The sequence below is a fragment of the Euprymna scolopes genome, chromosome 42 (genome assembly GCF_053919585.1).
Source record: "Euprymna scolopes isolate OS-2025 chromosome 42, ASM5391958v1, whole genome shotgun sequence".
Lineage (NCBI taxonomy): Eukaryota > Metazoa > Mollusca > Cephalopoda > Sepiida > Sepiolidae > Euprymna > Euprymna scolopes.
The window spans coordinates 1,018,773-1,032,490 of NC_136523.1; the positions used below are offsets into that span (position 1 = coordinate 1,018,773).

Below are 13,718 nucleotides of genomic sequence, written 5' to 3' on the forward strand. Positions count from 1 at the left end.
ACATAATCATATAACTGCATAATCATAATATAACTGCATAATCATAATATAACTGCATAATCATAATATAACTACATAATCATAATATAACTGCATAATCATAATATGACTACATAATCATATAACTGCATAATCATAATATAACTGCATAATCATAATATAACTGCATAATCGTAATATAACTGCATAATCATAATATAACTGCATAATCATAATATGACTGCATAATCATAATATAACTGCATAATCATAATATGACTGCATAATCATAATATGACTGCATAATCATAATATGACTGCATAATCATAATATGACGGCATAATCATAATATGACTGCATAATCATAATATGACTGCATAATCATAATATGACTACATAATCATAATAATAAGAAATTCCTTCTTCATTCAATAAATTTATCAACAAGACAACACAAAATATCTTAGAAGATAATCTAACCTGAACCAGTTAATGGAACTCCCTTTTTGGAGTGTAACGTAATCCCCATTAAAGAGCGTTAGAATTACGCTAAGGTAGCTTTGTATTTCCGGGTGAGGCCAGATAACTCAAGGATTTAAGGTAGAGAAGATAAATATACATATTTTATTTCATGCCAAAATAGATATTGTTTGAAAACCAGAGAAATGTATTTTTACAGCTAAAAGTTGATAACAGGAAATTTCACTTAGAACCTTGTCTGGCCTTAGAATGAACCCAGGGTCAGATGTCAGAATTGACATCTTTCCTTGAAAATCATACTTAGATTTCAGTGTGGGAATTGTACCCACGCAAAACCCTGGGGCTTCGGATTTCATGGAGATTTTGTGGTGAAATCTTATTGGCTGGGGAGAAGTACTACCCCATCCACTTACCTTACTATCAAATACGACTGTTGTGCGAAAATTAGCCAGAAGAGTGAGAAGAGCGAGAAGAGTTGAGCCACAGAGTTTCAGATCAGAGTAGAGAAGAGACGTGACCCCTCCCCACCTCATCCATCCATCAGTTGCTGTCTGTGAAGAGAGTTGAGAAAAGAACTTACAAAATCTGAATGAGAATTGTAAAAACATTTGTACATAATTTTATGAAAATTAAGCTTTTGTAGATAGACTACAATTGTTGTCTTTCTTCCTGCCTGCGGCTTCGATATTCGCTTTCAGCATACCAGATTATGTAACAACCTCCAAGGAGCCTAGACGACACGTGCCGAGATCTAGTGAAATAAGAGTCCTAGCCACCTCCTCGAGTTACAGGAGTTAAAGGACTATAGATAAAACAGTTTTTTATATTATGTTGCGGACCAGGGCATAATACCCTAGCTCGCCACAAGAAAATAATTAAACAAATTGAATTGAAGGAAGCAAAGACTCAATTGATGGATAAGATAAACGTTGTTTATTTGCTGTTGAAAGAATGAACGTTTTAGTTATAACATGTGTTCATGTCCGCGCGTATGTAACCAATGTTCGTTGCACGACTGGTGTTGTAGCAAGAAAAGGAAATGTGTTTTCATCTCAAGTTCAGGTCACTATCGTTTGTTCACGCGTGGGAAGAGAAATAAGTGTTGTAGTCAAAATTGAGAATGATAGTCCAGCGTGTAGACAAAGGAGACGATATGAGAGTTGAAGTCAGTTAGTAGTCAGCTACGTGAAGGTGTTCTCAGGGACCAATAGTAGATAGAGAGAGAAAGAGTGTGAATGTGTACATACGGTCTGTTAGCTCACGCCCCATAGTAGTAAGTGGGCGTGACACACGCGCGAGCGTGCACCTCCCGAAAGGGAGGCGGCTGGTTAGCCCAACCTCTCTGGTCGAGAGTTGGTCTTAAAAGGTTTAGAAAGCGTTTGTCTCTTTGTTTTATACTCGTTTCCGGTGGTCATTTGCGCATGTGTATAATTCCTTAGAAAGCGGAAGTGACGTCGTCCATGTGTGCGCTCGTGTGCGCGTGTGTGAGTACATATGTGTGCGTTAGCATGTGTGTATATACCTTTAATGTAAGTGTATGTACGCGAACGTGAATATGTGTACATGTGTGGACGTGAGCGCGTATGTTTGTGTGCGTGTATGTATATGACATAGCTTGAAATGTGAATGTGTGTTTTTGTGTGAGACTTGAAAAAGGCTTCTACAATTAACTTTTAACAAGATAGCAAAATAATTCATACTTTTTGAAGGTACCATTTTTAAAAGAGCGAGAAGGACTGACAGGAAGTAGTATCAGAGAAAAAAGGGAAAGACTTTGAAGATACTTTTATAAAAGACTTTTTGGGTTTCTTTTTTTTCATTTTTATTGCATGTTTTTCTTTTCAGTCTTATTTCAAGTAAGCAGAAATTGTTTTTTTTTCATTATTTTTCTTCAATTGTTGTTAGTATTGTTCAAAGCAATAACTAATTTTTGAATTGTCTCTCAATTAGAAACCCCTTTTTTTTGTGTATCCTCTTTTGTATGATTTTTGCAATTGTTACCTAGTTAATTTAATGCTTGCTTTAGGAAAAAAAGTAATTGCCTTTTATCCCTTCAATAAAATTTGGGGTACTTGTGCATTTAACGTACCAGAGGTAACTCAGCATTTGCTCGGCTTTGTCCAGCGCATGACGTCAACAGCCGGATAAAACCGAGCGTTGACGATAAAATAAAAACAACGCTACAACAAAATAACTGTACAATGAAATTGTAAAATATAGAAACATAAAAAAATTAAATAAGTAAAAAAAAAGCAAAAACCTATCGTTCATTTATGTTTTTTTTAATTATTATTATTGTTTGAAATTGTTTTCTGTTTTCAAAATAAATAGATATAAAACAAGTTTTTTTTTTTTTGTTAAATAATAGGAAACTTTTTTTTGTCTGAACTTTGTTTTTTTTTTTCAATTTTTAACCTAAAAAAACATTGTCTATGTCTTAAACACGTAAAAGTTAATTTTTTTTTTTTTGCAACTCTTTATGTCAAATAAATGAAAAAAGCCTAAAAAATGGCAATAAAAATTATTGGGGGGGGGGGGCAAGAACAAGGACTTTTTTTTTTTGCCAGAAACAAGGATTTTTTTTTTTTATTTATTAGTGGAAGGAGGGTTTCGGCGTTCCTATTTGGTACAGTGACCAAAAAACCCTCCTTTTCGGCGGGGTCGTATCCACCGAAGACCCAGACCACCCACCGGTGTCAGAAGTCTGCCAACGTTTTGTTTTTTGCGGTTAAAAACGGACTCGTCGATTTCTACCGTATGGCCTGGGCCTCCAATCTGCCGGGGATTCCTAAGAAAATAGTCCCTGCATATATCACGCAGGAAAATTTTCCAATCCACAATTGTGTGGCGAGAATGTAACCCACATTCGCGATGGAGATTTTTTGTAGATGCCATCTCGAACACCCATAAGTATATTATTTTTATTATACATGCGATGGTTAGTCGGGATTTTGAGAAGAAGGTCCCAATCCTAATGGAGGTCCCAATCCTAATGGAGGTCTATCGACGACATGTTACACTTCTACACCTCCAACCGTAACCGTCGGAAAGGCTTGTTCTCTTTGCAAGTACACAATCCTGGCCAAAAGTTTAGTGCAGCCTCTGGTGTCTGGAGCTGGTCCGCAAGGTTTATAATATTCATTATTATTTTGTGAGTTATCTTTAAAACAAAATTTTTTTAACTCTCTTCAAATAAGCGTTTGTTGTGACACTCTTCCAATTGATAGCGAAATTCTCGTCTGCTTAATCGGCAACGCTCAGTTATGTCCGGCTGTTGACGTCATGCGCCGGACAAAGCCGAGCAAATACTGAGTTACGTCTGGTTCGTTAAATGCACAAGTACCAAAATTATGGACTAAATTAATTTACTTTCCGGGTCTAGTTTTTATTTGCTCCACTTTTATTGTTATTTTTGTTTATTATTATAAAAAAATAGGAGAGGTGGTCAGTAATTAGGTTACCTGTTAAAAAATCCACGGGACCCTCAATGGAACAAGGGAGACAATCACTGGCCAATCAATGAATGTATTATAACTTTCAATTAGATTTCACAAGTATAGACTGGTTTACGTGTCCTCTATGGGATCCGTGATTGTGTTACCTGTTAGACAATTCACAGGACCCTGAAAGGAACCAGGGCGACAACCACTGACTAATAATTGAGCGTATTATAAACTCCAATAAGATTTTGTAAAAATAGATAGATTGGCTCATCTGACCTCCAAGGATCAGTATTTGGGTTACCTATTGACTAATCCACAGGACACTTAAAGGAACAAGCATGACAACCACTGACCTAACAATAAATGTATTATAAATTCCAATAGTGAGAGTCATTTGTACTGAGTAGCTGAAAAATTTTTTATAAGGATTTTAGAAAATGATAACCACTGTATATGCAACATTCTCTTTACATCTACAGTGGCCTTGTAATAAACCAGAAATGAAAATAAATGAGATTTGCAAGTTGACTCACAAACAAGTTTTGCTGTGGGGTGTGGTATAGTTACATCTTGGTGAAAATCTGTTCTATCCATGTACCTTTGTTAAAAATAAATGGAATTTTGTTTATATATTTAGAAATAAAAATAGAAATGGTAAAAGCCAATTAGTTTGTGTGTTACATTAATATTTATGTTTTGTGCTTTATATTTTCTTTAAAATTATTTAAAAAAAAAAACAACCGGAACCGGAAGTTGTTAATTGCAATGTTATTTGACATCTCAAGATGGCCGTCTGTCTTAGTGGCGCTGTGGCTTCAGCTCTCACTTATGACCAAATAAGCGCAGGTGACCAGGTTAGTGGTCCTTTTCTTAAATATGTACAAATAATCAACTCTTTTCTATCTATCCCTGCACTCTATTTAACCTGTAAGGTCTCAAAAGGACTATTTTTCTTTCCTCTTTCGTTCGTTGTCAATTACGAACTTGGAGATTGTAGGTATAAATTGCTCGTTTGGTAAAGACGTAGCTTTTATTTTATTTTGTCTTATTTTATTTTTGTTTTAAATTTGGAACATTTATATTTTCACGTAAATGTAAAAAAATTGGGCACTTTGATTGTGCTTTGCACGAATCCAAGATGAAACAAAAACAAACAAAAAAATAAACAAGCAAATCTGCGTAGGTTAGGTGATGAAAACATCGATGATGCCGGAAGAAATATCTCTTCTTCATCATCCGTCATAAATTTGTTTTTATTTAAGTTAGATCGATGTACTTTAAGTTATATGTATAAATACAATAAAATGAAATAAGAAAGTGGCTGAATTATTTTGAAAAGAAATTAGAAAAATATTTTATCAATTTTGTTTTTTTTTCTAGAAAAATAAACGTAAGAAAATAGCACCGAAGTAAGTGCACTTAAAGCAACGTTAATAAATTGTGTTGTAGTAGGGATATTTAAAATGTAATATCTCACGTATATTTCGATTAGATTTTGCTCCTAAGTTGGATGAAACTAACTGTTGATCTTGAATATATTTATTTTACTAAAGACGATAATAATTTGCTTTTTAAAATCTTTAAAATTTAACTTGGATTTAATGGTTTAATCGCTGGCAGCCATGTTGTTGGGGTTTTTTTTTTCCTTGCACCAAAAATGTTATTTCACACTAAAATGAGTTGCACTTTTTATGTCTGCTACGGCATTTAAAAGGAAAATTTGACTCGATATTTGGGGAGTGCAACTTGAATCAAAAGAGTGTTGTAAAGTTGTTTTTATTTTTATTTATTTATGTTTTGTTAACAATTTGATCGATTAACCCTTAACTTTAACCCTTATCCTTGAGTGGCCTCTTGGCCTTGATAATGTGTTGATGCCTATGAAAAAAAAAAAAAAAAAGTCCAATGTGAACAAGTTCTAATTGAATCGTCCCCCTAAGTAATCCAAGTTACAAAATTCCCACTGTTTACTATGCTAAAATCACAATGACTAATGTATACCTATTAACCCTTATCCTCGAGTGGCCTCTGGGCCTTGATAAGTGGTGACACCCATGTAAAAAAAAAAAAAAAAAATTCACAATCAAACCCAAAATTTGAAAAATAATTTTAAAAAATGCTATAAAATTGAAAATGTAAACGCGCTGTCAGAAACCATTGTATAAAAGTAATTTTTATACATTAAAACACAAAATACAATGTTTACGTTGTAGGCACCGCCAAAAATGGCCGCAAAATCAAGTTGTTGTTTTTTAAAACTAAATTACATTTATTAAAATCCATTATTTCTGAGTAACTTTTTTTTTCCAGAAAGATAAAACCCTGAATTTTATCATATAGAAAACAGAATAATGTAAAACTTTTTCTACTATTTTTAATTCAATTTTAAATGTTAAATTTTCCCAAAAAGTTAACAATTGACATTTTTTGTCTTGCACAAAAAACGTACTTAAATATTTAAAAAAAAAGGCTTTTTGAAATAATTAATTTATTTATTTATTGTCTAAGATTTAGGATGATTTTCTAAGAGAATATGCAAAAATATTATAATATAAGTACCTGAATTTCAAATAATTCCACTTATTCATATAGGTAACCAAATATTTCGCGTCGACGTAGAGTTCAGATCGACTCTGTTTACGTTTTCTTTTGATGATAAGAAAACTATGGAAGACCAAACAGGCCAAAAAAACTTATTTTTCAGTGATGAAAATTTCAATGTATTATTAAGCTGAGGCTGGCCAGTACCAGATGGGTGACCATTTGTATGAGTTTGGTTTTTAATGTGTATGTGTGTGGGGGCCAGGCTCCCCAAAATGGGGGGGGGGCAATTTAAAGCAGAATAAAAAAAAATTATTTCAGCGCGTTTGGTCCACCATAGTCGAAAGGCGGCAAACGTTTTCAAACGGGATCGAAAAAAATGATGCTATTTTTAACACAAAGGGCACAATATTTATCGAATTTTTTTTTTTGGTATCGATTATTCAAAGCATGCCCTGTTTAATAATGGTCATGCATTATTCGGCTCGCTAAAAAAAAAATTGTTAATTTATTTATCAAAAATTTTAAAATAGCTTTTTTCGTATAAATATTAAAAAAATTTTTTTTTTGTTTTGCTTAACTTAAATTAATTATTTTACTTAACATATTCACCGAATTTCACACTTCAAAACTCAAAAGCGGGATAATTAAACACAATCGAAGTTCTGATATTCAGACGTCAAAATAAGGTATGCAAACAATTTTTTTTTTTTTTTTTTAATCTATAATTCTGTCCCTTACAACAACACAATATGTTGATTTCAGTTTCAGATGATTATTTTAAGCATATTTGTTCCCACTTCAAAACAAGGGGGGGGGGGTTTGTAAGCAAAAAAATATATATATATAAATATCGTTTATGAAAAATAAGTACACTGTTATAAAGTTCATTCTTCTCCTAATAATCGCTGAAAATTTCGTATTGATCGGATAATTACCTGATTTTTGGTAGATTTTTAAAAAGACGGTCCGTCAAAAAGTACTGACCTGCCCCCCCAGTTTTGGCGGTGCCTTTTCACTATTACCGACATTGTTTTTTTTTCGTGTTTACTTATCATACCAATCGTGTATTTGAGGGTAACAAACAAATTTTAATCAAATTCTGTGACAAACTTTTGGGTTTGTATTACTACTGTACACATAGATTCGAAAAAGTTGTCAAAAAACAAATATATAACAAATGTTATCAAAGGCAAGATAAGTTACTTTTCTACCAAACTGGATATATTTTTCGTGGTTTTATTCAATGTAACATGTTTATTCAGCTCGAAAACCATACAGTATTTACCGATGTATTGGAACATTCAAGATGGCGTCTGATCCTCTCTTTAACACGGTAAGTTTGGGAAAAGATGTTATAAATAAAAAAACGGATAAAATACTGTTAAAAACTTGCTCAATATATGTTACCGTGACATAGGTTGACATATATTCGGCGGGTTTTTAATAGTATATTGTATAGTTTTTTATTTATAACACCTTTTTCCAAACTTACGGTGTTAAAGAGGGTGTGAGACGCCATCTTGAATTTTCGAATACATCGGTAAACAATGTATGTTTTTCGAGCTGAATAAATATGTTACATTGAATAAAAACACAAAAAATATATCCAGTTTGGCAGAAAAGTAACTTATCTTGCCTTTGATAACATTTATTTGTTATATATTTGTTTTTTGACAACTTTTTCGAATCTATGTGTACAGTAATACAAACCCGAACTTTTTCTTTTTTACGGCTCAATAGTTTTCTATGAACGTTCAGAATAGTTGACATAACTCCATGTTAAGATTGTATTTCTAAAAATACGAAGAAACTGATAGCAACTTTACTTTTGGTCAAGTTGCCGATGTGTATCAATTTTCAGTTGATTTTTAGGGCTATTCTGTATTTGAACGAGGTTCTGGTACAAAGATGGGCTCCGAAAATCCAGCCTTGTTATGAGTTCCGAAAGGTGAATCCTGAGTCTGTCACCGGTGTCGAGAGAGAACCTAGCCCCTTAGAATAAACGCGGCAAAACATTCACCCTTTCAACATGCATATAAACATCATTAGCAAGTTTTCAAGATGCAATAATGAGGCGAACTCGTTCTTAAAGGAGAAGAATATCTTAAAAAAACAGACCTAGCCTATGTGCCTACTTTGTCAAAGACAAATGACAGCTGTTTTCTAACTATTCTTTCACTTTAATATTAATATTTCAATTTAATAATAATAAAGATATCGTAAAACTTGAATTTAATTTGAAAATAACATTTTAAAAAATGGCGCGGTAACAAAAGTGCATAAGCACTAAAAAAGAATTCTAATTCTTTGAACTGTTGAATTAAAAAAGAAAATTTCTAATTCTTAAATGTCTATAGTAATAAATGCTCGAAAATTCGGCCAATGTGTTCCGTTACGCCAACTGAAGACACCTCAACATTTTTTTCAACAAATCGACGATTTTGGTAGGTTTTGGGGTTTGCTGAAAAGGAATATCGCAGGGAAAATTAATGCAAGCAAATAGTTTTTACCGTACAAATACCTGTATTTTGAAATGTAAATCACTGGCGGACATGTTTAAACAGGCAGAAACCCTCATTTTTTTTTTTTTTTTTTTTTTTTTCAACGCAATTCCGAAAGCCGTTCTTAACATGGGGGGGGTTATTCCGAAAGCCGTTTTTAACATGGGGTGATTGGGGATGCTTATTCTGAAAGCCGTTTTAACATGGGAGAGGGGGGGGGAATTCCGAAAGGCGTTTCCTTATTTTCAACCTCCCCGTGTCAAAAATGGTTTCCGGAAACTAGTGCACATTGACCGAATTTTCTTGAATTTGAATTCTTGAAAGTAATTTTTTGGGGTGGAATTAGCTTGACACTAGAATTAGCTTGAAATTACATTGAATAAACGTTTGCTTTTCATAGAATTAACTTCACAGTTTGTTTGCGCAACAAAGATGGTGGCCAATTTTCTGCGCTAATTTTCTGTGTGATATTTGTTTTCAGCATATCCAAAAACCTTGAAAAGTCATAATTTTTTTAGAAAATATTGAAGGATCTTCAGTTGGCGTAACAATTAACCAAAAATTCTTTGAACTGCTTCTTGTTTTTCTTTTAACTTATTTTGCCTTTGCTAACATTTATTTGTTGTATTTCCGTTTTTCTGTTGTTTGAAGTTGCTGACAAGTACTTTTTATATTAAAATTTTTATTATCCAATGTATTCTCTAATGGTTTCCAATGGTCGCCATTTTGGTTTTAATAATAATCAACAAATTAAAAAAAAGAAAAAGAAATAAATAAACTAGTTTGTTCATGTAAAAGTTGTACACATACACATTTTAATACAATTGCTGAGTTTAATGAAAAGGAAATATGTAACTATTCTGTATTTTCACCTAACAATTTAATAAACAAAAGATACCATAAAACTTGAAAATATTATCAAGAAATAGCACAGTACCTTCTCTCCATGAGCACCGGGTTAGAATAAGGGTAAGTTGACCCTAACACTAGCCCTACTTCATTTTCATTAAATTTAATAATTGGTTGGACCTGTACCCTCCTCCCTAAAAATGCGTACATTTTGAAAAAAAAAAAAATTTAGTGACTTTTAAGAAGCGAGTTTCACTTTATTATAACCAGAAAGTGAACCCACTTTTCAGAATTTTTATTCTAATGATACTTAAGTCTGTAATCTATGATAATTATTGGGAAAAAGTTTTAGGGGGTGGACACTCTCCTACAGGTCTGCCAACAAATGTATTAAAATATTCATCTGTACAACTTTCACATGAATCAGTGGTACTTGTATTCACTTTTTTTTTTTTTTTATGATAAAAAATTGATAGAATGTGAGAAAAATGTTTACAGAAAATTATTAAATACTGAAAGAATGTTCTGTCAAATTGGTTGTTTTTGTATCGTCTGCAATAAAAACAAAATGTGCATTGTCTCATTTTGTTTTGTAACGTCTTAAGTGAAAACCAAAATGGCAACCACTGAAAACCATTACAGAATATTTTGGATAACAAAATTCCAAACATGGAATTAGTTCAAAACAGACCTGAATACTCATAAGTCAGCTTTAGAAAAATGAATGTTTTTAAGGAAATGCAGTTGAAAAATTATTTTTAATTTTGCTTTACCTGCTCATTTGTGACCTATTTACGTTTAAAGTAAAATAATATTCAATACTTTAAACAAGTTTAAAGCAATTTGTCATAGTGATTGAACTATTTGCATTTGCACCCCTTCAATGTAAATACCCTACCAATAGAAATACGATATAAATGTCATACAACCTCTTTCCCAACTGTCGTTATTTTCATGGCAAGTGTTCTTTTGAGCTCCAGTCTTTGGTCCCCCCCATGACAAAACTTTCACGAAAAAATACTCGACTAGCTACAACTTTTGGCCAAGATCAAAGTGTAGTATCTGTTCTTCAGATGCTGCACTTCCATTTCTTGTTCTCTTTCGGTGGAGGAGCAGTCCTTCACGACTGAGACAATTTCTATTTTTGTACCTTTTCTCCGCGTTAAAAAACGACCCTGGTGTCTAACTCTGTCCCGTGGGGAGGCATTGTAAATAGGTACAACTACCATTAATAATTTCCCCACTCTCTATCTATGCTTAATTCTAAATTCAGTTTCCATGAACAAAGCTTTGTTAGAATTGCCCGCATATGAAACACTGTCCCATTAGCCTGCTTCCTGGCCAATTATAATATGATAGCTTTCAAGTCCAATGTAAACAAGTTCTTGCTGAGCCGTCCCCATAAATAATTCAAATTCTACCGAATCTACACCATTAACAATTAAGCTACTACCTTACATTCACTAACCCTTTTCCTCGAGTGGCCTTCTAGCCTTGATAAACGGTGACTCGCTTGTATTAAAAAAGAAAAAAAATGTTAAACATTTATGTTCTAAACGTTTACAAAAGTTAAAAAATATGCATTAACTCAATCCTGCACACTGCCCGTCTCATTTTTGTTGTAGAATTTTTAACCTAACCATGCATGATCCACCTGATCAGAATATTCTCACATAAAGTCTATGGATATATTCATACCAGCACTACAGATTTATGAATTATTACCAATTTTCAACTAACTTGATTGGATTTTATGTGACAACATCTTGACTTGTGAACATCGCTTTAAATAACCTTTTTTACACTTTTGCCATCATTACTCTCGTTCGAATTCAATTTTCAATTTTTTGCACTAACCACTTATGCTATAGCAAGTTTATAAAAAAATGTTTGCTAGTTATTTTTTTCTGAAGAAAAAAAGAAAAAGCCTCATTTTTGAAACTCCATGGAATAAGGAAATAATTGTTTGTATCTTGTATTCCTTGTTTTTGAACAATAAATTTTGTAAATGTTAATTTGCATTATTTAATTCTCCTTACATATTGATTCCCAATCTCGAGTATTGGGCACTTTTTTTTTTCAGGATAGTATTAAAATATTAATATCAATATTTATATTACCATTCTGAATATATATGAATGCATATTTTATGACTGGGTAATGGCAGGCAATTATATTTTACTTAATGCAGATATTTTTTTTATTTTTTTTTTTTTTTATTACATTTTCACCCCAAACAAGGCAAATTGCCACTTTGGTGTAGGGGGCTACTATCAGGGGCAACAACTACTGGGTAGGGATTTGGGCAGCAAGGTGTCAGTTGTCAGGTGTCATGTAGGGATTTGGGCAGCAAGGTGTCAGTTCACGTTACACTTGAACTTCTGCACGTCAGTACTGTTGGGGAAGCAGGGACCTGGAATGGAATTCCAGAGTCTAGCGGTTCTGGGGAAGAAACTATTGGAGTAAAAAGATCTTTTACATCTAGGGATCTCTACAGTGTGGGGGTGGGATTTAGCAGCCTGTCGGGTTTGTCGAGGGTGCTCACGTCGTGGGGGCACAAGTGATTGCAGTTCGTCAGAGCATTCACCACTAAAATACTTGTAGAAAAGGCAGAGGGATGCAACATTTCGTCGATGGGACAGAGGCTGAAGCTTAGATGCCAGTTCAGGGCCTATCAGGTTTGCGACTCTCTTTTGAACCTTGTCAAGGAGCGAGAGACTAGTAGCAGATGCACCAGCCCAGATGTGGCAGCAATACTCCATACATGGGCGAATGGTGGCCTTATAGAGGTACAGGATACTTTATTAAACGTAGCATTAAACCCCTTTAAAAAAAATGAAGTAAAAAGAAACTGAGACATGTGCACATGAGTATTATGTGCTTTCTAAACAGTTCAGTTCTTGTAAGTAAAAAAAAAAATTGTACTCGAGCTGAGATTGGAACCAAAACCTGTAGGCAGAGAGACAAGTACGATAAATCGTAGATCAGCATGATATGATCTTTTTTTTTTTTTTTTTACATAGACATCACCACATATCAAGGCCGATAGGCCACTCAAGGATAAGGGTTAAAGAGTGTAGAGTAGTCAAAAGGACAATATAGTAATCGATAGTAATGGAAGTTCGGTAAATTTGTTAAGTGGAACGGCTCATCAGAAACTTGTTCACGTTGGACTTGAAGACAACCATATTGTAGTCAGCCGGAAAGCAGGAAAACTGAAGACAATTCCACAGGCGTGCAGTTCTAAGGAAGAAGCTTTGATCATGGAATCTATGTTTAGGTTTAGGCACAGATGAAGAGTGGGGAAAATTATTGATAATGTTTTCAGCTAGTCTAGTGTTTCTTGTGAAAGTTTGGCGAGGGGGGGACCATAGATTGAAGCTCAGTCGAACACTTTCCATGAAAATAACGATACATCAGAGACAAACTCGCAACATCTCTTCTGTGAGACAGAGGTTGCAGCGAAGAGAAAAGGACATCTCCCACCAGGCCCCGAAGTCTATTTTGAACTCTATCAAGGCAGGACAAGTCTTTTCTAGCAGCTCCTGCCCATATGTGGCAACAGTACTCCATCCTTCTAAAAGGTGTTTTCAAACTACTTATTAACATGAGTAATTAAAACGTGGATTCCATGAACAAAGCTTCTTTCTTAGAACTGCACGCCTGTGGAACTCTGTTCCGTCTGCCTGCTTCCCACCTGACTACAACTTGGACGTCTTCAAGTCCAACGTTAATAAATTCCTAATGAACCGCCCCCTTAAGTAAACACTTCATCAAATCTCCACACTAACGTACTGTACTTGCAATAACCCTTATCCCTGAGTGGCTTCCGGGCCTTGATAAGTGGTGACCACCGTGTAAAAAAAAAAAGAAAAAAAAAAGTAATCTGTCATGTTAACTATTCATGCATGCGCATTCATG

At 33.9% G+C, this 13,718-nt stretch overlaps 1 protein-coding gene across 2 annotated transcripts in view; it reads left to right on the top strand.

Annotated features, from left to right (window-relative positions):
• The window catches only part of LOC145266905 (uncharacterized), a 234,888-nt gene that overhangs the window by 189,878 nt on the left and 31,292 nt on the right, over positions 1-13,718 (top strand). The window contains exon 1 of one of the 2 annotated variants that reach the window (XM_080122686.1): positions 4,621-4,757. The exons of the other annotated variant lie outside the window; for it this stretch is intronic. Within the exon in view, the coding sequence (XP_079978812.1) occupies positions 4,689-4,757 (69 nt within the window). The 5' untranslated portion in view covers positions 4,621-4,688. Of the gene's footprint in view, positions 1-4,620; positions 4,758-13,718 lie in introns of those variants that run through there. 2 annotated transcript variants of the gene reach the window in all.